Genomic DNA, 24,700 nt, shown 5'->3' with positions numbered 1-24,700 from the left:
GAGAGAGAGAGAGAGAGAGAGAGAGAGAGAGAGAGAGAAATTAAATATCTGGTGGAATCAAACTTGCAGTAAAAATAAACGACAAAGCGACAAATTAAAAAAATTTTTTAATGACAGTAATCTCTCTCTTTCTCTTCACGTATATCTTACAGGTTACCGTAAAGTATGTCTCTGCTTCTACTTTTAGCGAGGTAATGTCCTTTATCTATGCTCGACGTACACACTTGTGCGTTTTAATTTCTTACTGCGTATCATCAATATCTATTGTACAAAAAAAATGCCACAAAACACGTTTCTTCAATTCTTTTAGTAGATAAGAATTTTTTGTTTTTCTAATGCATCACACATACATGCATGCGTACACAACGCAAAATTATTCAGTGTGATAAGTGTCTCTTTTATACGACACGTATACTCGTTATAATTATTCTTGTAATATACGTCAATATTTCAGCAAGAACAACCAAGTACCAACGTCATCCTACGACTCGGAAAACAACAGTCTTCCCTCTCCTCCACTTTCAAATGACAGAATCTCATTGGTCTTTTTTTACGCGGTATCTCCGAGCTATTGGTACAAAAATAGATACACCGATTGTATAATCCCATGTAACGCTCGAGCGAGCTATGCAACGCGATGCAACGTGACGCCTCCCGTCGGGGAGTCGCGGGAAATCACGGTTTCGCGCGTAGTAGCTTTCAAAAGCGATCCTCACGAGGATCCTTGCAGAAAAACCGGTCAGACACGCGCGAGAAAATAGTATTACGTTTCTTCGGTAGGCTGCATGTGCAACAACGCGAGTGTATGTATTCCCTACTAGAGAAAAGAACGGCGCACGATCTCTTCGTCGCCTTACCTCTTCCGTCAATTTAAATTTTAATTCAATCTTTTATCTTCGCATACTGTTAAAATAAAATCTATTACTCTTCAAATTGTACTCTAACGTCATGCTGCGCTTGTTCGAATACAACTTATTTCATTTTTCTTTTGCAATTAAAAAATGAAAGAGAAAAATTACACATACATACATGTATCTCATATTTACCATAATTTCCTCTTCTACGTGCAAAAAATAATTTTGCTGGAAGATCTAAAAATTTTGTTAGATACATATCTGGAAATAATTTTGTTGGACCATCAAAATAACTTTGATGTTCAAACTGGATGCTAAAATATCAAAATATTTTACAGCAATGCTCACCACATTTTTCCAACAAAATTTTTAGACCTTCCAAAATAGATCTTTCCGCGTATGATTTTCAAGATAATATCGTTTGACACACTTGTGTCTCTCGACTTACTTGCGACAACAATCGTCAACGGCACGCGGATTTTCAACTTCACACCCACCGCCGCGATCGCGACTGAGTTTGCGCGACACACCACTTTCGCCAGTCGCTCTCGCTTTCGTTCGACTGCCGCCGGTCGACGACGTACGCGACGGGCGATCGCGGCCAAACGCGCACGCGGGTATCGACGGCACCCAGGCCCGACTCGACCGCGACGAGAGGAGCGGCGACCACGATGTCGTGCACCGCGACGCGCAAGCGTCGCCTCTTCCGCCCCGCGACGCGAGGCGCTCTGCTCCGCGAGCTTGAAGGGGAACGCACGTTCGAGCTCGAGGATGGACGTTAATTATCGATCTGTGCGGCAGATCAATTAGCAGCGATAACAGCAGCACGGACGAGGCATTGCGAACCTTCCCTAAGAATGTATACAGACGGGAGACAATTATACGATAAGAGAGAAAGAGAGATATTAACTTTAACTAATATTCGACGTTTAAATAAAGGAAATTAATCCACTTATTGAAATGTTTACTTAGAACGAGTTACATTTACGGGAGACGTAATGTATAGTAGACGGTTGAAGAGTTTAAATGACGTTGACGGTTTCCTAATTGAATTTTGATTTTACATACATAATTATAGCCAAGACGTTTCTGCAGCCTTCTTGTAGAGTTAATTTTTAGAAAAACATTCGCAGATCAATTACGTAAAATAACGTGACAACATAAGCCTGAAAAATTCCTCGACGGCACCAAATTAAACGCTCCGAGGGGCTACACAGGGCGTGTCGACCTCGTTTAGCGACCTGGAAGACCTCAAATTTTTACAAACAAAAAATGACACCATCGTAGAATTAAAAAAAAAATAAATTTTCAATATTATTCATACAAGATAGACTTATGTTAATCAGACAGGTAATTCTCGTTTGCGATAAAAATTATAACTATGCCGTGTCACAAAATCGGGAACAACTCGCCCTGTGAAGCACACCACACACGTTACGATACGTACATGATTGAGCCCTACAAAATCTCCGCGAACTCATTCGCTTCCGATGATAGAAGCCGAACTGGCGGTGCGCGCGTTCTCCGACGAAATCGAGAGTGCAAAAAAAGTCGGGAAATGAGAAGAGGGGATGGAAACGGTGGTGAAGGGATAGGACGGCTAAAACATTCGAGAAAATGGCAAGAACCTAAGGGGATCGGAAGGATAATGTCGGAATCTGCCAACCGCCTCTCAGCCGCCGGTGGGAACGGCCGCCGCCCCGAGACAGGCGGGGGAAGGAAAATGGACTGTTTTGCGAGAAACCACGAGAAACTCTCCTCGCTTTCCTCTCTTCGGGAGGGATCGGCTATCCCGGGCCGTATTACGGAGACCGAAAGGGGGATAACGTTCGCGCCACGGGGGGTGAGATTCGTTTCATCTGTTTCCCGATAACAAGAGTTCTGCTTTCGACAGAGGTAGAGATGCAGTATCGTTGGCGGTTTAATGCCTCTTGTGATTTTCGCAACAAAAACGTCCGAGGAATAAAAATTGCTTCTCTCGCAAAATGGAAGCCGCGAATTACTTCGGAGTACCTTCGACAGACATGCGAAAAGCGCTAAAGTGCGAGAAGAGAGCCGATGTGCTGAGAGAAGGAAGAAAAGAAGACACGAAAGAAGAGACCCAGCTATCTTCTCGCGCTATGAGGCAGACCAGATTAACCCTTGAATGGTACAGCATTCAATATGAAAGAAAATTGGAATTTCATAAAAGATCTGAGGCAGTTTTTAGAAAGCAAAATCGCCCGAGAGAAATTGATTCTCGTAATCTTAACGTGTTCTTCTATGATTAGTCGATTTGTTGATCATTATTATTAAGACTGTAATTGAACGAATCTATCTATTATTTCTATATAACAATTGTATTAAAAGAACCATCGTTTGTGTTTTATGCAATCAATCGAGGGTTGAATCTGCGCCGAGAAAGAAATCAAGAGAGCACTTACCTCGCGTGACTACACAATTCTGCCGCGGCCTTCGCCGGAAGTGGCCGGAAGTAGCGTGTCCGCACTGGTAGTAGGAAACAATTTATTTCCGGCTAATCGAGCAAACGCAAAATCGACGAATTTGGATATTAACGTGCGGACTATTTCATTCACCATCGCGCGCGCATTAATAAAAAAAAGGAACAACCTACTTATAAAAATTATTCATTGTGATAAAGAAAAGATAAATTGTTTACCATAAAAAAAATACATAAAAAGAAAAAATTAATCGATACTTATTTTCTTTTAAAATATTATTATAAATCGGTGTATGAATGTATCGTAATTTCAATCGATACTTTTACGAATTCTCGCGCAATTCGATAATTACCCAAAGAAATTCATTGTCAGTTAATGTAGAACGAGCGATGAAGGACGCGATAAGTAGCATGGAAATTAATTTCTCACGCGATAACATTGCTGAATTAATGAACGTGGACATCCGATCGAAAACCACAAGCTTTGCGGAATGACTATTATGTATGACGCAATCTTGCATGACGCGGTGTCATGAATTTAGGAAATGTCGGCGCAAAATGCTAGAAATGCAAAGAAATTATCGGATCTTATGTCCACCGTAATTCCTAAATTATTCTTCGACAGAAAAAAAAACGAAGCTAATAACGCAGTAATTTGACAGTAATTAAAATTCACTTCAAATTCACACTAAACTTCGAGATTTTGACTAGAATTAAATTCAGATCACACAAATGGTTTAAAGTACATTATAGTGAATTTAACACTAATTAAAAAGCTAATGAATTTTCAATCGAGCCATAGAAGTTAAAAATAAGAATCGAAACGGTTTTTTATCACGTAGCTCTCGCAAAAACGCACTAGATTAATCGTATAAAGCAATATATCAGAAATTAAGCCAGTTCGAGACTTAAATTTTTCTGATGTGTAATTTCGCCGGGCGATAAAATTAATACAGCCATGCTCATGCGAGACACAAGCGAAGTTTGTCGAAGGTACTCCTTAATAGCACCAAGAAGAAGAAAACCAGCACCGAACAGGAAGGACAGAGTAGCGGATCCTACCTTAGGATGTAGTTGACGCAGACGACGGAGATCGGTTTCAGCTGCTTGGAGCAGTGGATGAGGGTGGCCTGAGTGACAACCCAGGCATAGCCGCCCCGCTTACCGAGGAATCTGTACGCCACGGTCTCGCACTGGCCCTTGCTGAACACTGAAACAGTACAACGATGTTGATGAGAGAGCGATCATTCCAGGACTCAGTACACGCGAGCGCATCCGCGCGGCTTTATAGCGCGCGCGCGTTTCGGCTGACGAAAGATGCGGCACGGGATTGCAAACTCCATCCCATCGATCGGCATGGGGGACTTCTGAATGCATCAATTAGCGCACTGGCGATGTGCGGAAAGGGATAGAAATATAAAGTATTCTTAATGCCAACGATATGTGTGAATAGTTTGTTGCTTCGACAAAATTCAGAATTTTGATATAAAAGATTTTTAGAATATTATTACTGATGAAATAATACTTGCAATATATTTTCATTGATACAATTTAGTCAACAAATATCTAGCTCGATCAATAAAAGTAAAATTGATTATTAATAAATATAGAAAAATACAAATAAGATAGTCGCGCGGTTATATTAACACATACATATAAACGCAATCTAAGAAGATTATCAAAATTTTATCAAAGTTACACCATTTCTCGCAATCTTGCGAGATTGATGAACGCGGAAACAGGGATATCAAATATTTTATTGCAATTTCGGGTTAGGCCCCGTCGTAAAATTACGGTCGTACATTTCTGGCTCGCTCCAGGCTAGCCTCTGCGAGAAGAGTATTATCTCGGTTCCAGAAATGTATCTTCCTCGTTCTCGTAAAACGCGACTAGGGGTTGGATTAGTGCGGAGCTGATTCGGCCGGAAAGCCAAGACTGGTTGGCGTTAAAGAAGAGATGACGTTGCAGATTGCTCTCGAGTACGCGAAGCTACCTAAATCGTTCCTTATGATTGTACATCTATCAGTGACCGATAAATATTTCGCGAGTACGCAATAAAATGTGCGTAGAAGCGCGTAGTCTTTCACTGCGAATATCAAAAATGTATATACATCAACAACAAGTCTTTTAGATTTCCGCTATCTAAGGTGAGATTTATCCAGATAGTGAATTCGTCAATTTTAAATTTCAAAATACTTATTATTTAAGACTGATTTGTCACTTTCCAATGCATAATGTGACTTAATGTTTGCATATCTTAGCGATGAAATGTCAGACACAATATCTATTAAAAAAAGAGATTCCTACGATGAAATGTATTTATTACAACGCTGCTATTTTTAATACGACCCAATCGCGATGCGTTCAATATATCGTAGAGGATAATTCCTCCGGGCTGTATCTCAATGTAAAACGCCAGTCGGACGATAAATATTATTCGACGTTTTTACGGCCTCGTACTTTGTCACTACGTCTCATTTTTCATTATCTACCTGCGGTTTTTACGAGTCAATTACCGAAATCGGCACGATAAAGCCCGTCACGTGTGCGCTCGTAAATACCGGTGGGAGACGCAGCAATTGCATAACTGATAGCCGATAACGTTAGCCTGCGCGTTAAAGTCTGCGGTCCCTGGAAGCCGTAAAAAAAAGGTCTCCACCGGGTAGAGCCGCGCTACCGATAAGAGATACGATCGTCCTTGAAACCTTTTTCCCTCCCGACAGTGTCATTCACCCAGATCGACCCACTCCTTCTGCTCCCCCCCCCCGTCCCGCGCTACCAGTTGCCGTCCAATCCAATGCACGCTTCTTTTAATACCTCGTTCATTTTGATGGCTATCGCGTTTCGCATCCGTGTTACCCGCGTACAGCGTAATATCTTGAAAACGATCGTCAGACAAAATAGCAATGCGACGATAGCAGCCCTTACATGAATTGCCACTTAACAACTATCTGGTTTTATGCCTCGGTTATACATATACGTGTAACTCGCGCGTAATAGAATTCTTACGATACGACGATGACTCTCTTATAGGAATTTAAGGATCCATTCCAGGTAAATGTCAAAGTCAACCGATTAAAGATACTGTATAAATACCACAGAAAAATGTAATATGGCAAAAAATTGAAAATTTACACGGAGAATTTAGGACTAATTAATTTTCGCAATTAATGACAAGCGATCCTAACAAATTTTATTAAAATCGAATTTTCGTAAGCTAAAGAAACGATGTGATCTTTAAAATTCGAGAATATTCAAATGATTTCTAAGCAAGTTTTACTAAGTATTCGGGTTATCAAGTGTTACTAGATAAATATAAAATTGATTAAAAAAAGAAGTAAAGAGTACTTACGGCATTTGAAACTCTTGTCCAGCGTCAGATTGTCGAGTGCGTGATAAAACTCGAAGACCGATCGGCCCATCAGCTCGTCGCTGCTCCAGCCCAAGTATTCGGCTAATCTGAAACGAGAACGGACAATATTCCCAGTGATATAACGCAAAACAATATTCAATAATGCATTTCGGTTGTTTTGAAAATACTACGTATATTTTTAATACGGCGCGTCACAGAAAATCACACTTGAATCTCATGTATATATACGATAAAGTATAGCACAACTTATCGAACGATAAGAACGATAAAATATTCAATTATTGCGCTAATTATGCAAGTCAACGACGATGAGTAATCAAATGTATGATATATCTGTATTAATTTAAAATAACGTGCAGTAAACAGGACTTAATTGATTTGACAACAATAATTTCAATCAGATCGCTAATGTAAATACAACATACAAATAGAGGAAACGCAAGCTTCTTACGGCCGAGACTAGATATTGATGTCCAATAATATAATTAATTATTTTTTTTTAATTTCAACTATAGTAAACTGCACGCCGATTACTTTCGGACTTTTGAGAACGCAAACTTTATGCTGAATTAATTGATTTGTATATAAACTGAATTCCCAAAAAGGATCCACATCAGAGTGTCGAGCATAAAAATGAGAGCATCCATCACTTACTTCTCGTCGGCGTAGGTGAACTTCATGCTGAGACTGTGTTTTGACAAAAACGTGTGGCGTCCCAGGGGTATCTCGATGTTACTGGGGTGAGGTATGGGACTACCCACGAGCACCAGAGAAGCGCCTGTATCTTGTTCCACGTCCTCATCCTCTTTGCTATTACGTCGCTCCTCATTATCAACTTCCATAGAGTTCGAGTTTGAGTCGCGAATGTTTGTCAATCTGCCGGTGCAGTGAATCACCTGCGAACATTTCCAATTACGGGCATATTACTGAATAACTTGGTTGAAAAAGATTTTCAAGAGTCCTCGCCAGAAGAACATAAAGTGAAAAATATCGCGAGTACTATACTTTATATTACGCAATAACTCTGTTACTCGATGAGCATTGATTTTATTTTTATGCGTATATTTCACATTAATAAAAAATGCAAAAATAATTGTAATAAATTATATTAATGTCAAAATATTATAATAAATTATTTAAGAATATAATCATCTATTTTCTATTAAATTTATGAACTTCTTTCTTTCTTCTCGTTCAGATTTATATTTGTTTCAACGTTTCACGCAACGCATATTACGATTATTAAAATGGATAAAGGGATTTTCACATTTAAAATACCTTGTAAGAAGCACTCTTCAGATTGACCTTCCTGCCTTTGCTGGTGAGGGTACATTTGAGCCGCAGGAAAAAGTTGCAGGCACGTTTCTCATTGCTTTCCGTCGACTTCGAGGAGAGGCACTCGCGCAATTCATCATGGTCGCAGGGATGACTGTATTCGTATACACTTTGTCCCATCATATCCATCTATGTGCAAAGCATAGTTTGCTGTTTAGTTTAACCCCCCGAATTTCGACGAAAAATGCAGCGAAATAATCATCGTAATTATCTTTTGCATTTTTATAACAATAACAAGATAATTGAATATATTTGATACATATAAATTCCATTTAAACTTTTTATAAATGTGACTTCATTAAAAATCGATTTTACGTCTATTAAAGAATTACTTTATAAAAATTATTTAAAATATAAGAGTTATTAAAATCAATGTAAATTATTTATATCGCCACTTAGTTAATTTTTATCATAATTGGTAATGTTTATAGAAATTCATTTGATCATACTTGTGACACTCCGAGATAATCTCTGACGTTCTCTGAGAGGTAGACCATATTGCCGTCACTGGAGAGTACTAACATAAAACCATTGAGAGCTTTTGGAAATAGTTCATCCATCTTCGCGGACGACTCGGATTTTGCCAGCGTAACTGGAACTTATGTTAAGAGAGTCGAAAATTTAGTCAGTGCGTGTGTGTTTAATGTTGTAAATTAAATTTCAAAACAAGGCCGATATATGAACACAACAAATAATGAGGAGAAAAAGAGCTATAATTCAGCCAAGGCTACATGTTAGCTGCCCGATGATATTCTTTATTTTTGAATCTTTAAATTTCAGCTATTGTAAACAGCTATTGTAAACAGCGCCGATTAATTTAATGAATTTAATCATTTAAAATCGCAAAATGCAACATTAAAACCCAGATCTAAATTCTGAAAATATTCGCTCCAAAAAACTATTTAATGTTTCAAACTAAAAATCGAGCTAAAAATGACCCTAACTCACCTAAAATTATGAAAACAACTTACACAGCTTACTAAATACAACGTCTAAGTGTCTTTACATTTAAATATATTTAGAATGCTCATATTTGTGTTCTAAATATATTTTGCAATGAGTATATATTGCACTTCTATAATTGAGTAGATCATGTCTCCGAAGAGTGGAACATCTTTGCTGCTACGAAGACGAACATTCAGATATTTTCGTAGATACTCACTGGAATCCACGACGGCCCGAACTTTGAGGTAGGCAATTGCCAACCTCATTACGCTGGCCTTATCCAAGAGCGCCGTTTGTTCCGGCGCGACCGGAAGCGCGGCCGCGAGCTCGGTAAAGATATCGGTTTCCCGGCTACGCCTGCAGCGCGCTGCATCGCGGGATCTCTCCTTCCTTTTCTCGTTGCTCCTGCAACAATACAAAAAGTTTCTTTCGTCTATCGACTATCACAGTAAGCTAGTCCGTTCGACATTACTATTTCTACGGAGATTGCGCATCTGCGATTCTTAAGAATATTTTCTAAACATTGAGACATATGTATATCATATAAAATATTATATGTATTATTAGACAAGTTATATGTAAGCTCTGGAATATACATATAATACATATATCGATATACTGTAAGCTATATTTTTAAGATTCTTTGCCAGAGTGCAAATATTCAAAATTTCGTAATGATAAATGTAAAAAAAATATATGATAGAAAGTGACAAAATATTTGTGCATTTCACGTAGAACTCGATAAAAAATCAATATTGATTCTGGATAATACACATATATACATATACATACACACATATTTTTCTTTTGTACGCTTCTCATGTAGAATGAATCACGCGTGAACGAGAGCTCTCCTGTAGACTATCTTCTACTAGACTTTTTTCCGCAAACAGACGTTCTGAAGTACCTCGTGAGCGACAAGTGTCACGTCAGGTATACTATCACGCACGATAAACGGTCTCATTGCCCGATTCCTGAAGGAAGGTCAACTTGGCTCGATATTACGCTACATCGGTCGCACCAATCATGCATCGTAACGCAATGCTGTTCAACGCTGCGAGCATCTCGCTTCGATCTCGGAGCGAGGCTGCGCTTGATTACCAAGCTCAAACTGCACACGTATCATTCGACATACAGAACATTTGAATAGCAGTTTTGGTAGCAATTAAACTTGTCTGATTGGATCTAACGTATTCCAAATTTTGTAGAATTGCCGACTCGTCTTCAGTTCAGAAATCGTGTTAGCAACGTAGGAGAGATTTTGTTATATAGATAAAAGTTTTCTAACCAAAATTCCTCGCGATATCTAAAATGAATAAAATCATAGATTTTAGATGTAAAAAGTAAAAAAGATGAAAGAGAAATTCTGTCGGTTACTTAAAGTGCCTGAAGACTACTTGAAGTATCAGCCCGACCCGATTCCGTTACCGTCGTTCTCGTCGCCGCAGAATGCAGCCATTAGTGGAACGGAAGGTGCATCTTTTTCGGTCGTCAATCGAGGGAAAACGTCGGCGTTATCGCGAAGCGAGGCGTTATCACCGCGGCGGGCCGACCTTCGAACGATACTTCTTTCGAAATCGATCCTACGATCTCGTCACGTTTTCTCTCCCTCACCGCCCTCCTACCGCTGACGGACTTAAGCCAGTCAAAGTCAAACTGATCGGCTAATCCAATAGAGAACGATCGACGTAATTAAACGTTGCGGAAAATTTCCACGAGAGGGAAAACAATCGACTCATTTTCTTTCTTGTTTCTGGCGTGTAAGATTAATACATAGAATGTTCTTATATTGCATAAACCGTGTAAATGACATACAAACTTTAATTGAACGAATAAAGTTTCTTTGCAATAGCGGCCTAACTTGCGCTTGAGAAAACAAATGTTTGAGAAAACTTATTTTAAAGTTTGGAAAATTCAATTTTCGTTAAAAGAATTTTGAAAACTACTTGAAATTGAGTAAAGATTTTAATTGGATTAGATTGCAAGAGTTGGATAAAATTCAATTAACAATAAGTTAAAGCTAAAAGATTCAGATTAATTTTGAGAAAAATAGATTTACCCTGAGAAAATCTTTCACTGGAAAATTTCAGTAGAACTGTGACTCATCATTTGTGACGGTACTGAACGAAGGGCAGCGGGAATGAGAGCGAGGAAGACAAAGGGACATTACGACGATCACTGCCGACTTACAAATAATCCTCGAGCTGTTCATCCTCCACGTAGCCGTAATGCCAGTTATCGTTATCATTGTAACCACTCTCGTACATGCACGGCGGCAAGACGGGCGCGCCGTAAGCGTACGAGGTGTCGTAAAGGGGACAGCGATCGCTCACCGGGCACTGCAGCCACCGTTCCTCGCTGCAGAAATTGAACAGTTCCGGGCAGTCGTTGCAGTACCAATTGCCCGGTCCCGGATCGCCCAGATTGTGTCGGCCCGGTTCGTGGTGGGGCTGCTGCTGCTGCTGCTGCTCCTCGCACAGCCTCACGCCGCCGAATCGCGGATCGCTAATAAGTCTCGGGCCCGAGAAAAATCGCGGGCCGTCGTATCCCAAGTCGCGGAGCCGTGGATCGCCGTACCCCAGATCGCAATATCCCATGGTGCTGGGCCCCATGTCGCAAGTCCGTAGATCGTTGGGCGCCAGATCGCAAGAGGGTAGATCACGGAAGTCGAGATCGCGGCGGTACTCCCGAGGGGGCTGGTCCATCCTCGCGGCCTGTCCGTATCGCGACCTCCTCGAGTGGATCGCGCGATTGCCCGCCGAGGGTGGCTTGCAGCCGTCCGCCGGTGGATCGAAGTACATCGCGAGATCCTCGACGTCAATCGGGCCCACCTGGCAGATCCTCGAGGCCGCCGTGTTCGCCGCGCGAGTTCCCGGCTGCTGCGGCTCGGCCAAATGACCGTCGTCGTTGCGATACCACGTTGCCACCGTCGTCGGATCGTTGCAATCGGCGCCCGCTGAAGCGACATTGCACGTCGTCGCTGGTGCATTACTGCACGCCACGTTGCAACCAGGCGCATACGGAAATCTCGTCGTGGAGCAAGATGTCGTCCCGATATCGCAAGCTCGTGATCTAGTATTATCACCAGCGTGTGACGTAATGCTGGAAGAGGGTGCGGCAATAATGCCGGGTAAGATGTCCACGTTGCTAAACGCGATCGCTGGACCATAAGACGACGGCGGTAGCGGCGGCGGCAGCGGTGGTCTCAGCAATTCGCGCGACGGGAAATCGATCTCGTTTCCTCTCGCCATGTGACGTACACCGACATCGGCGTAACCCGACGCCTTGCCGATCCAGTCGTCGCGGAGGTCGGTGCAACGACCCCGCCGCTGACAACCGTCGCCGAGAATGATGTTTCCACTCTCCTCCCCTGTCTCAACTCCTCCTCCCCCTTCTCCTGCTGCCACCTCGTGCAAACGCGCGTTCATTGTTTTTTCTCGAAATTTTTTTATCCACGTCACTTCTTAATCTCGCGGTTATTCTTTCAAAGTTTTCTACCTCTTTTTTTCCTGCCTTTAATCTTCTTTGCCGTTTCTTTAGCTTTTTATTAGAACTAATTGTACTTATTTTGACCAACACGATCAGTAGAAATTCCACGTCTTAATCGTGAAGATTTTTCACCGACAAAATTTTTTTTTCGTTCTTTTCTTTTTCCTTGTTTATTGTCTTTTCTTCTCCGTTGAGAAGCGATTCCATTCGCGATCCACGTCCACGTGTGTCGTAGCCACCGGAAATTTCACGCTTCAATTATGCTAATTTCGCTGTCAATTGTCTTTCACCTGTTCACTCCTACTTTTTTCTTTCTCCGTCTTTTCTCTTCGCTAAAAAATTTTCAAAAAAATTTTCTCTAAAACTTATACTCTAATTTTTTTCTTCTCGAAGAAACTTTGAACTTTTTTTCTATTTCTTCGATAAGAGAATTTAAAATATTATTTTATACTATTTATTAATTAGTTATCGTTCATCTGTGTAAAAGTAAATTTCCAACACGTTAACGCGTTTCATTCTTCGTCGTTTTCCACTCGCTCGAAATTTCATCCCTCTTCTTTATCTCTCACGTTCATCTTTCTCATTTTTTTGTCAAAGCTAAGAGCTTTATCTTGGTCATGTCTGGTCCACGTGACCAGTATATAATCGGGAATTTCCTAGCACGAGCACAGAAAAAGGTAGATACACTAAACAAAAAATAAAACCTGCTTAATATCCTAATTTTTCTTCACAAATAAAATCTGTCTGTACGTCGACGTTTTTTAAATCTTTTTTTTCTCAGTTTATTCACTCTGTCCTTCTTTTTATTTTTCACAAAAATCCGATTTTTTTTTACGCTCGATGCGTACCGTCACACGTTCATCAATGATTCCTCGCAAAAAAAAAAAAAACTGAATCTCACTCCCTCAGTTCCTTCAAATTTCGCTACCCTCTTATCGCAATCCTTTGTTCTCCTTTTCCCGCCAATCCAATTCTACTCTCCTCCGTGTTTTATTCACATTGACACTTTCTCACCTTCTCCTCATTTTATTTCTTACTCATCCTTTTGCCTTTTCGACCATTTTCGTCCCGCCTCCTCCCAGAATCAACCGCGGATCGCCGCAACGACTTTTTTCATTATCTCTCTTATCGGCTTATCTTCTTTATTGTATCTCTCGGTGTAGGAGTCTCTCTTGTTCTTTATCTTAACTAGAGCTAAATCCGAAATTAGAATTGTCGACGGGGGAGGGAGATGTCAACGATCTAGTTTACCGGTTCGTCGAGAGCCCAACCCTGAACGGGGTCGGTCATCCTCGTCTACTCGCATGCTCCTTTCGGCACGACTTTTCGATCCACCTTCAACGGCTCGCGCGATACTAAAGCCCGGTAGCAATGCGATGCTATTTCTGCTGGGCGTTTCGAATGATCGTTATCTGACACGTCGATAACGATACTCTATCATCGACGCGCCGAGCGCGCGACATAACAAATTCGCCGAGCACGTTTTTACCGTTTCGGATATTTCGATTTATCTACCGCGGCTCATCAAACTCCCAACGTTTCGCAACTCACATTCTGCAGATTTTCGGCGTAATTTTCGCCATGCAAACAGCATCAAACGGATTCAGTTAGCATAAAAATATTTTTGCTGAATTTCTGCGATTCAAAGAATACAAAGGAAACGAATAAACAACCGCTAAAAATTCGCTAGAAATCAACGGCATAATCGGAATACGGCCGCTTGGAATTCGTGGAATACATGGTAGTAATCTGTACATCATGTGGAGACGTCGATAGAAGGGAGCGCGGTGAAAAACAACGCAATTAGCATATTTTTGCATCAAGCAGCACGTATACATGTTGCTAGATCTCGCGATTAAAGTGAAGTCTAATGGAAATAAATCCAGCTAGGAATGAATATTTTATTCAACGTTCCTTTGGCGTCATGTTTTCGACAAATTGGCAAATTTAATTAGATGCCTGGAGAAACCGTGCTATCTTTTTGGAATGCTGTCATTTTTATATGACGTACATCCAAAAGATGTCACGAAATCTCAAGTTAAGAGGCACTTCTCGGCGCGAAGAATGCTGGTGCTGCAAGAGAGCTTATTTTATGCTTTACGTATCTCTCAGTGGAAGCGCGGTAAATGGACTATTCTCTTCACTCTCCGCCGGCCGCACGTTTAATGACTTTCCGGTAATTTGAATGCTTGATGGCCGGTCGTAATCGCGCGCGCTCCTATCGCGCGGAAGATAACGCGATCCTCGACCAGAGACGCGTCGCGCGCCGCCTCGAACGAAGAACAAAAGGGGCCATTGTATGCGCGTCACAGATCACCCGCAAATGTTTATCACGGCGGTTTCTCTCTCGAGACGAGAGGAGAGACGTCGCGCGGACGCAACGCAATCGCGCGGACGACGGGCACGCAATCCTGACGCAATCCGCGCAATACACACATCCTTGAGCCGCCGCGTAATCCTCGCGGTGTAACCGCGCAACCGGAAGTGCCGTCGATAATACGAAATACGCGGAAATAATTACTCCGCGCGACCGTTTGCCGCGTCGATTGTGGCGTGCACATATTTAGTTAACGGCGGACGTTTCGCAGCTTTTAATGTAAATCTCTCGCGTTACGCCCGACGAAATAAATAAGCAGCGCGCTTTTCACCGCGCCTAAATTAAATGGATAAGCGATGACTAATGACTTCCGGGTGTGACATACGATATGCATACAATAACTCCTGAGCCGATTTGGGCGGAAGGTACCTGGACATTTACGTACAAAGTACGTTTACACAGGAAACGATGTGGCTTTTCTAACGGATCGAGTGACGCGCGAGGTTTCTCCAAACTGCGATCATCCTCCGTACGAATTCGACGACACGACCTACAATTTCGACTATACGTTTAAGGAATCGCGTATAGCTTGAAGCGCAGAAAGCAATAGACATATTTCAGGTTTTCTTTCTCACGCGTGAAAAAAAAATTTGCAATTCTCAATTTTAAATACATGTCTTTGATTGATCAGGACACGACACACGAGAATCGTGAGAGGTCTGCTTTGTGAAATCAGGTTTTTAAATTCTTATATTAGACGCTTGAATATATAATGAATCAATTTCTGCGAATCTATCAGTTCTCGAGAATCATCGAGATATTTAATTCATAGAGAGATTAGATCCAATCCTCGTTCTGCTCAGCCGTCCGTATAACGTTTTAAAAGTCTGTCAACGGCGAGACGCGATGTGCGAGCAATTTGGGAAAAAAACTTTCCAGAAGGCTGCTGCCCGCCATGCGTGCGTGCATGCGTGCGTGGACAGTAATCGTCGCTGTATGTATATAGAGCGTTCCACTTCTGCCGTTTCATCTTTTAACGGCGGAGTCCTTGACTAGTTTGGAGGCGGGTTAGCGCGTAAATGTCAAGGGAAATCATCGTCTGCAGCAACTTATTGAAAAACACATAATTTCACATGAAAAACTTGTATAACGTTATTATAAGAAAATTAATATTTCGTTGAAATAAACGACCCGACTAAGAATGTTAAGGACATTAAAGGCTAAGAAAGTTAAAGACAACGTCAAACGATGACAATATTGCAAGAAAGTCCCTTATTTTTCTCCGCTAATTGCTCGAAAATCTACTTCGACATTTTCGTCGGGAAAAAATAGACCCTCCGGGAGGATCTGTGCTCGACAGGTGACACCGCCGAAGTGGAACACCCTGTAGACTATGTGCATACGTGACTGGAGTATGGAGAGAACATCCCCTCTCGCTTATCATCGCTTATACAGAGAAATAACTGTCACTGCAGACACTCTAATTGACATATTAATCTCTACTTCCCCTGCCTACCCTCTCGCCGACCTCTATCGATCACTCGGCGAGACGTATGGTAGCTTTTTGTTCGTATAAATACATTACATTGTGACAAGATTAATCGAAATACCCGTTACATCGCGGATTATACGTCCTTATTGCCAACATTAAGCTTCCCGGCAATTAATGCGACCAGACATCGCTATTTTGCTATTTTATATGTAAACTGTAATTAAATTCAATTAAAGACACGCGGAAAGAACGATTTTGCTCGAAGGTCTAAAAATTTTGCCGGATACAGATCTGAAAATAATTCTTGTTGGACCATCAAAATAATTTTGTTGGAAAATAAAAAATGATAAGCATTGCTATAAAACGTTTTGATATTCTAAGCAATCATCCAACAAGAATTATTTCCAGATCTGTATCCAGCTGCAAAATCATCCTTTCGTGTACCTCTCGCTGTCTAAGGGATAAATCTTTTCTTGACGATATAATTGTACAACAATATACAATTGTATTTCTTACAGATTTAAAAAAAAATACTTCGCGATTAATTAATGGAATGAAAATTATATAAGATTTAATAACTAAAAGATAAATTACTTAATCGCTGGAGTATAAATGATCGAATTCCTTCTTCTCCAATATCTCGTAATTAAATTTCAATGCTCGCAAAAGTTAAATCCAAGTTTCAAGTGAAGACGATCATCCATCAATTTATACCTTCTGCGAAATTATTCAAATTCCCTGCTCGAAATTATTCGCGTGCCTTTTACGCGCGACAGCAAGATCGACGCGCGTGGGCTAAAGATTTCGTAAATCAAGAAGTTCGGAGAAAAACTTGTTTGCGCCAGAGAAATGTAGCGATAACGAAAAATCAGGTTCTTGCCCTGATTTACAAGGCTACGTGACGGGAAGCCCGTGTGAAAGGGATGAGTAATGATCGTCGCGCCGCTATCGTTATACTTGTACTTTCGTATTCGGTAGTGATAACCCTGTTTTTTCTTAAAAAAAAAAAAAAAAAGAAATATTTTTTGACGACTCACGAACGCTATCGTGTCTACGCCGCGATATACGTGCCGAACGTTGTTTTCGCCGATCTAGCCTCGTTACGGTCCACCGATGACTATCATATGACCCCACTATGACGCTAACAATTTCCTCGTAGAGTTTCGCAGTTTCCGAGCAGGTTATTTTAGCGCGTGTCACGCGAAAGACCCTCGCGCGATCCCAGGGTAGGGGAATCCTCGTGACTGAAAAAAGCCTCTCCCCCTATGGACCACTTCTCGGGAAAACGTTCTCTTAAATCACGCAACGCGATAACTTCTTTATTTATATTCGCCGTGTTAGAAACGAGACCGACCGGTCTCCTATTTGAGAGGAACGTTGCCACTTTAAATTGGTCCAATTCAAGGTCCAATCTTATAATGTCTCTCGATACAATGTGGGATGATTGATTTGAAAGTCCCGAATTATAATTAGCGCGTTGATGTACGATAAGACGCATCGAGCACAAAAAATAGAACATCAATTGCGACCGGTGTTAGAGTTTGAACTTTGGACGGCTGATTACCGACATGACACAACTCTACAAAATTTTCCACTCCGACGAAGTAGAATGTAGATGACCGGAGTGGACAGAAATAGGTATAACATTGTCTAATTCCATGGGAATTACTGTTGTCATGGACGCCGCTATCCATGCGATAAAGAATCGGGTTCTCTCGTGTCAGAAGAGTATGAGCGAGCGATGACTTAAATTTTTATAATATCAATAATTTCAATAATAATTTTTATAATACCAGTAATATAAATAATAATATTAACGTGATAATATTAAAAACGTGATTGACATGAATTCGCGGTGTGTATTGGACTTGTTTAGCTGCAGTTCTTTCGAATTTTGCACGGAGAGAATTTCCTTTTAAAATTTAAAACCCTGAAAATCATGTTAATCGTGGGACAATATAGTATTTCGACAAACTTTATTGTGCACTACAATAAATTTTACTGTGCAATAAATTTATTGTAATATATATTAAAAAATATAGTGAACTAAAAGATATAATGAAAATCACATAAAATTTGTCGAAATATTATACATATATGTTGTCCTACGATTAACATAATTTTCAAGGTAAATTTTAAAATAAAATTCTCTCCATGTGGAATTCGAATTCAAAAGACACAAACAATTTTTTATCATTACATTGAGAAAATTAATTTAAATCGCGCCTGCTCTAATTTTCTGATACATTAAATTGATCGACAAACTCGACCAATTTCTGACTCATCAAAGAATATAACTATAAGTTTTTATCTATCTACTTAAACAATTGATCAAAATCAATTACAATAGCGACATGCTGCTCCGCTATTTGTTCTCTGATAAAGAATTGATGAGCATGTTCGTCCGTTGACGAACGTAAAAACGCGGACGAAATTTCCGCGGTTGACGCGCGAATGTAGAATAAATGCGGGATGTATTACCCGGATACAACCGATGCTTCTACATTTTACGTAATAGCGTGCAATGAAACACTGGAATATTAACTGTTTGGTTCGCGCGGACGATTGTATAATAAAAACGCAACGCGATCGCGAGACCAAGAAAAAGAGAAATCGCACCTCGGGCTCTCTTTAAAAAGACTATCGGCTAATGTCGAATGTGTCGATGATGCTCGAAGTCGTGAACGACGTTCGAAAAGCGCGTTAAGTCCATATTGCATGTTTCTTGTTGCGACACGACATAAAAAAAAAATCATTCGCATACCAGCATGGTCGCTGGAAAGTCAAGCGAGAGAGAAAGAGAGATTTCTCTTTAGGACACTAAACGAAGAGACAGAGAAATATAATATACATATATGGCCATTTCGCCAAGTTGATTAGCATCCGTTATACAGAAATAAATCCCAAGCGCCATTTTCGGACTCGAATCTCGAGTTAACAGATAAAGTCATGACAAAGACATGCGTGGCTACAATATAGCAGAAACTAAACGAGCTGTAATAGTGTGTAAACACGAGTATATATTGAGTATACGAGGAAACGAGGTCAATTGTAACGAAATAAGTCGCAAGTCGTAAATAAGTCATAATGAAAGGAGCACAAAACTGGAGCAAAACTGTGCGATATCGTAAATAACTTAAAGACTGATCAAAACAAGACAGATCGGACGATAAAAGAGGAAGGCGAAGCGTCCGGAGCATCTTATTGACACTTGTTTAAAATTTTTTCGTTTGATTTAAAAGACTTTAAACATTAGGGGAAGGAGAGAAAGAGAGAAAAAGAGAGGAAGAGAGAGAGAGAATGAGAAAGCGACAGGTCCGATAAAGAATCACCGAGAGCGACAAAGACGGATGACAGGGATCACGTGGCGTCAGAGAGAGACGGAGATAAGCGTCGCGGGGAAGTGCGAGCAAGATGAAGCGATGCAATTGGAGAAAGAGACAGAACGACGGTTCTGTATATCAAAGAAGCGAGACGATTGCGTCAAGCCACACATACAGACACGCTTTTCTCCTTTCTCTCTGTCTCTCTCTTTTTCCTGTTTTCTTCATTTTTTCCAACCCGGTCGAATTTATGAATTACAAGCTTTACTGTCACGTCGGCGTCCGTTGGACGCTCGAGCGCGACACGACAACCTCGAGTGAGGATTCGCGTCACCCCGAATCCCATACGGTCGTTCCGAAAATAAAGATGCGACCAGACGCAACTTTCATGCACTCACACACACACACACACACTCTTTCTCTCTCTCTCGCAATCTCTAACTTGTGTTTCTCTCTCTTTCTCTCCTGTGCGCGCGCGCGCGCATACGAGCGAGCGTCTCACCTCCTTTTCTCCTTGTGCTTCTTCTCCTTCTTGTGGGTGTCCATGATGAAGAGACGTTAACGGAGGGACCAAGGGAAGACGAATCGCGACGGGCTTTTCTTCACCAGCGGTAGCGGCGCACGAAAACCAGGACACACTCTCGGTCACTGCCAAGGAACGTATCCGGGGCACACCGTGCGCGCGCGCGCGCGCGTGAACGAGCTCCGATCTCTTCTAACCGGTCTCCGACTTGACTTGGGAAAACTTCGGCTCTCGCCGCACTTTGCTCACTGCCGACTTATCCGTCCGTCTGTCCTCGTCGCACCGTCGATCTGTCTCGGCGTCGGTATCCGTTGATCGATGCGCGCACGCGACGCGCGTGCCGTGTCACTGCTCGACGTCGCGCTGCGCCGCGGCGATGACCGAGGGACGACGGACAGCGACGCGTTTCGACGGGCGCACGGGTCGCGGGCTCATGGCGCGTTTGCGTCAAACGGCGACGACGACGACGACGGCGACAAACGGTGACGTTGCTGGCCACTGCTGGCGAACGGCGGCACTGTGTTTTTATTATCGCGTCGCGCCCGACGATCCGCGACGATGGTATCGCGGCCACATACACGAGCGGAATGACGAGCCCGCGGGGAGGGGTGGAAGGAGCGCGGGCCCGACGTCATCACGCGGCCAGACTCCGCCATCCGGCGACGCGCGAACGAAGTAGCGAACGACCTAGACAGCGCGCGGCAGATTTGAACCGGAGGAAGGTGGCACAACTGGTGGCCGCGAGCGTGTCCGTTCGACGCACGATGTGCATGATATATCATTTTATCCTTGTGTTCACTGAATGTCAAACAAGGCTAAAATGACAGATCATGCGCATCGTGCGTCAAACGGAACGCATGCCTAGCCTCGCACTTCCTTGCATTGTTCTATGTTTAGGCTGAAATATATATATATATATGTGTATTCGTGTCTTACAAAGAAGAGGAAGAAAGGAATAAAGCGTAAAAGTTGTAACATGAATACGAAGAAATAGAGTTTTTCTTTCCAGGCAAAAACTGGTAAACTTATTTTCGACTTACGCTAGTTCGCAAATAGATATAGATTATATAGAATAATTGGATTTAAATTATTAATTCTTAAGTACTGAAGTTTTCCTTCGGCAAATGTCCCTTGGGTTATTTTGAGCCGCAATTTTACCTGCTCCAAGTTTGTTCGCACGCTTAGTAGCGATCAATCTGTAACTTTAATTGCAAATAGTTCTTTCTAAAAATTTATTTTGAACTATACAGTGCAACAGGTAAAATTAATTTACTTAAAGTAATTAAGGTACGACAAGAGAGAGGCGACTATCGCTAATCCGCCGCGCCTTTACTAGCTACCACCGCCTTCGTCTTGTCCCCGCTGCCCGTGGACGGCTGTTTCTTCTCCTCTTCCTCCTCCTCTATCCCGATGTCCTCGTCCTCCAGGTCGTCCGTCGACATGCCCTTGCTCTCGTACAGCGCCGGGTACTGCGACATGCAGCTCTGCATCGTCTCGAATGCCGTGCGGCAGTCCGAGCCCTTCGGGTCCGCGGTGGAGTAGTGGAAGCAGGAGAAGGCCTCGCGGAATTCCAAACCGCACGGCCCGGTCGCCATGCCACCGAGACACGGGCAGTTCCAATTGATCTCGCCGTTGGGCAACAACAGCCCGGGGCTGGGCTCCGACTCGGGCAGACTGATTTTGCTGGGTACCGCGTGCTCCTCCTTGGACGCAAAGATAATGGTGTCCTTGCCCTCCTTACGTATCAGTGGCATGATGGTGAAGAATCAAGGCACCTCTCTCCGTGCTGAAACGTCCTACTGTCGGCGGTGAACGACAGCAGATTCGGCGACGCCCGGTGAACGGTGTACACGCACGCCTTCCGCTCGTACGTTGTACTCAGAGTCAGGCTCGCTCGCAGCCGGACGTAGCTGTCGGCCGGACAGCGCAGGACGAATCTGCGCTTTGTAGGACAGATCTTTAGAACGTCCACGGGACTCTTGGCTCCCTCCTCGCCGAACAGCGACCGAACGGCTTCCAAGATGTTCTTCTTAAGATACACAGGCGACACCGCGGTGAGATCGGGATCGGATGGAATTTCTCTACAAATAGAAATAGACAAGCGTATAGTTTGTACAGCGCCCAGTTGGGAGTTTTCTCAGCATGCTCTCGAGTCTCTCGGTTCTCGAATCGCGTCGACGGCTCATCGCGCTCGCTCGGCAATAGAATTAGAGTTCGAGAGAGGCGCGCGCGCGTATAGGTTATGTCCCCGCGGACACTACCCGTCTACATGATGAAATAGTGAATGTACTAACAGAGAAACGTCTAAGTAATACATCTTACGATGAAGCGCCGGGTCGTCGCTCATATCGACCTCGCGCACCGAGGGGTAGACATCACAGAAACCTAGACGGTACTTACACGCGATGCACTTGCACAATGCACGGCGTCTGATCCGTGTACCCTCACGTGCCGTGCCCTCTCACACTCTCGCACTGTCTCACACAGCGATGAGCGGCACTGACAGCAGCGCCGGGGTCGCCGGGTGCAGTACTGCCAAACGTGCGATAGCTCGGCGACAGCGCGTTTTTCCCCAAGAATAAAAATTCGTCCCTTTAAATTTCCTTTTTGTTTTCGAACTTTCTCTTTCGCGGAGGATCTCTTTTCTTCTACCCTCTTCACCGAACCACGGAAATCACTTCACTCCGAGTGTAAAAAATGTGTACGCGAAGCGCACGCGGTGCGACTTATAAGGGGTTTTAAATTTGCCTTTTAATGCCGCGGTTCCATTTAAACAATATTACTCCGACAATTACTCCAAACACAATATACACGCCGCAATGCGTATTGGAGTGACAAGCGCATTCAGAAAAGTAAATAAAAAATATTGTACCATGAGAGAGAAAGAGAGACTCGAGTATTTTCGATTCGTCAATTTAAATCACATAAAAGTTTAAATTTCTGAGCATAAATATGTACGAATGGAATTTATTTCGAGTGTTTCGAAATGTATGAATGAATGAATGCTGCCGCAGCAGCCTGTAAATCGTAAAAAATTGGACGTTTCGCACTCCCGTTGCTTTCGGAGCGTGTAAACCCGGCATTAGCCCGCCGCTTCACGATCGACCACGCGTGAGTGCCGGCGAATCGCCCGTCCGTCGGGAGGGGAGCCCGTCGAGGGTCCCCCAGGAACACGGCTCTCAGTCGCAGCTCGGCTGTCAGTGCGCGACGATCGAGCCGCGTTCACCTGCCTGCGTTGCGCTACGCGCGCACAACACGCACATACACACGCTCACACATACGTACACACACACATCTATATATATTTAAAAAAAAATCACATAAACGCACGCACGCACGCACGCACGTATATCACGCGCTCGCACGCAGGCCGCACGGACGCTACGGTGTGTAGGACGTGCTTCGCACGTCCAGTCGAGCGAGACGAATCGTCGTACACGCGGGGGTGGAAAAATCATCGTGGTTTTCGTACGTACGGTAAAGGTGCACGTGAGCGTGACAGAGAGAGAGTGAGAGAGAGAGAGAGAGAAGGAGAGCAACGAGGAAGGGACGCGATCCGAGGAGGCGGAACGAATCGGGGGACCCATGCGTCGCGCGATATAGACGGCGACGGCGCACACACACCGACGCGACTGGAGCCGAACCGAACGCGCTACTACGCCCAGTCAGTCAGTCGGACGTCGGCACGGGCCCGACGACACCCCGACGATACTCCAGCGCTGGTTCACGCGACGGGGTTTCCACGGGTCCGCCTCGCGCGAGAAGTTGACACGCGGCGCGGGGTGCTGATTCCGCGAGCGGGACCGGCGAGCATCGCCGGCGACCGGGTTGCGCGACCCGGACCCTCAAGCGACTCGTGACAGTGAAGTGAAAAGCACGCGTGAGAGGTGGCCGCGGTGGAGGAGGGACGAAGGAGACACCGGTCAGTGTGGTGGACGAAGAAAGGAGTGATATAGAGCGTTGAAAGAGAAAGAAAGAGAGAGTCGGGAAGAAGGAAGAAAAGAGAAGGAAGAGAGAGAGAGAGAGAGAGAGATAAAGAGAGAAGGTAGGGGAGAAAGGAAGAGGGCTGCAGAACGGGTGGTCCTGACAGCGAGCGGTGACGAGAGAAGACCGACCGTCCTGAACGAGCGAGCATTAAACGCCGGGGAATAATAGGGGACCCCGTACGTAATTGGCACACTAGAACGAGCTTTTTGTCCGAAATAAAAGAAAAAGAAACATGCGATAGTATAATACGCTTTGCCGCACGCGCTGGGCTTCTCTCGGGTGCTTTCCCTCGGTGTTGGATATATCCTTTTGGTCCAACCCTTGGCTAAGGCTACCGCGGCGATGAGCTATATCCTTCTACTCCGATTCGCTCGAGAGTACGAGAGTCTAGTCGGGGAGTATCGTCGTGGTCGTCACTGACCACCCCGGGCAAGTTCGTCCCCGTCATCGTCATCGTCATCGTCATCGTCGTCGTCATCGTCGTCGTTGTCAACGGCAAGGACGAGCACCTCGTACATATCTCGCACGTACCTCGCGGTAGTCGCGAGGTAGCGCCGATCTCAACGCGCCGGCCTCTTCCTCGCGGCGCGCGCTTTGGCGACGGAGGGCGGCATCGAAACGT

At 43.5% G+C, this 24,700-nt stretch overlaps 3 protein-coding genes across 3 annotated transcripts in view; all 3 read right to left on the bottom strand.

The window, feature by feature from the left end:
• Positions 1-16,471, bottom strand: part of LOC105455341 — a 35,878-nt gene extending 19,407 nt beyond the window's left edge. Inside the window, exons 1-8 of the mRNA XM_011698590.1 lie at positions 13,474-16,471; positions 11,138-12,768; positions 9,165-9,352; positions 8,452-8,600; positions 7,946-8,131; positions 7,322-7,563; positions 6,647-6,753; positions 4,357-4,504 (exon numbers count right to left, since the gene is read on the bottom strand). Coding sequence (XP_011696892.1) covers positions 4,357-4,504; positions 6,647-6,753; positions 7,322-7,563; positions 7,946-8,131; positions 8,452-8,600; positions 9,165-9,352; positions 11,138-12,375 — 2,258 coding nt within the window. The 5' untranslated portion in view covers positions 12,376-12,768; positions 13,474-16,471. The remainder of the gene's footprint in view (positions 1-4,356; positions 4,505-6,646; positions 6,754-7,321; positions 7,564-7,945; positions 8,132-8,451; positions 8,601-9,164; positions 9,353-11,137; positions 12,769-13,473) is intronic.
• Positions 16,472-21,063: 4,592 nt separating this feature from the next.
• Positions 21,064-21,861, bottom strand: LOC105455339 (mitochondrial intermembrane space import and assembly protein 40). The gene has a single exon (XM_011698587.1). It carries the CDS (start codon positions 21,843-21,845, stop codon positions 21,405-21,407), a length of 441 nt encoding a protein of 146 aa, XP_011696889.1. The 5' UTR covers positions 21,846-21,861; the 3' UTR covers positions 21,064-21,404.
• On the bottom strand, positions 21,811-22,589 carry LOC105455340 (ribonuclease P protein subunit p14-like). The gene is made up of 2 exons (XM_011698589.1): positions 22,386-22,589; positions 21,811-22,172 (listed from the first exon to the last, which is right to left on the bottom strand). The coding sequence occupies exons 1-2, from the start codon at positions 22,436-22,438 to the stop codon at positions 21,836-21,838; spliced, it is 390 nt and encodes a 129-aa protein (XP_011696891.1). The 5' UTR covers positions 22,439-22,589; the 3' UTR covers positions 21,811-21,835.
• Between the last annotated feature and the right edge of the window lie 2,111 nt (positions 22,590-24,700).

Source organism: Wasmannia auropunctata, unplaced genomic scaffold (genome assembly GCF_000956235.1).
Source record: "Wasmannia auropunctata unplaced genomic scaffold, wasmannia.A_1.0 LD335903.1, whole genome shotgun sequence".
NCBI lineage: Eukaryota > Metazoa > Arthropoda > Insecta > Hymenoptera > Formicidae > Wasmannia > Wasmannia auropunctata.
Note: the sequence above shows the minus strand (reverse complement) of the source record. Positions and strands in the feature narration are given on the sequence as shown.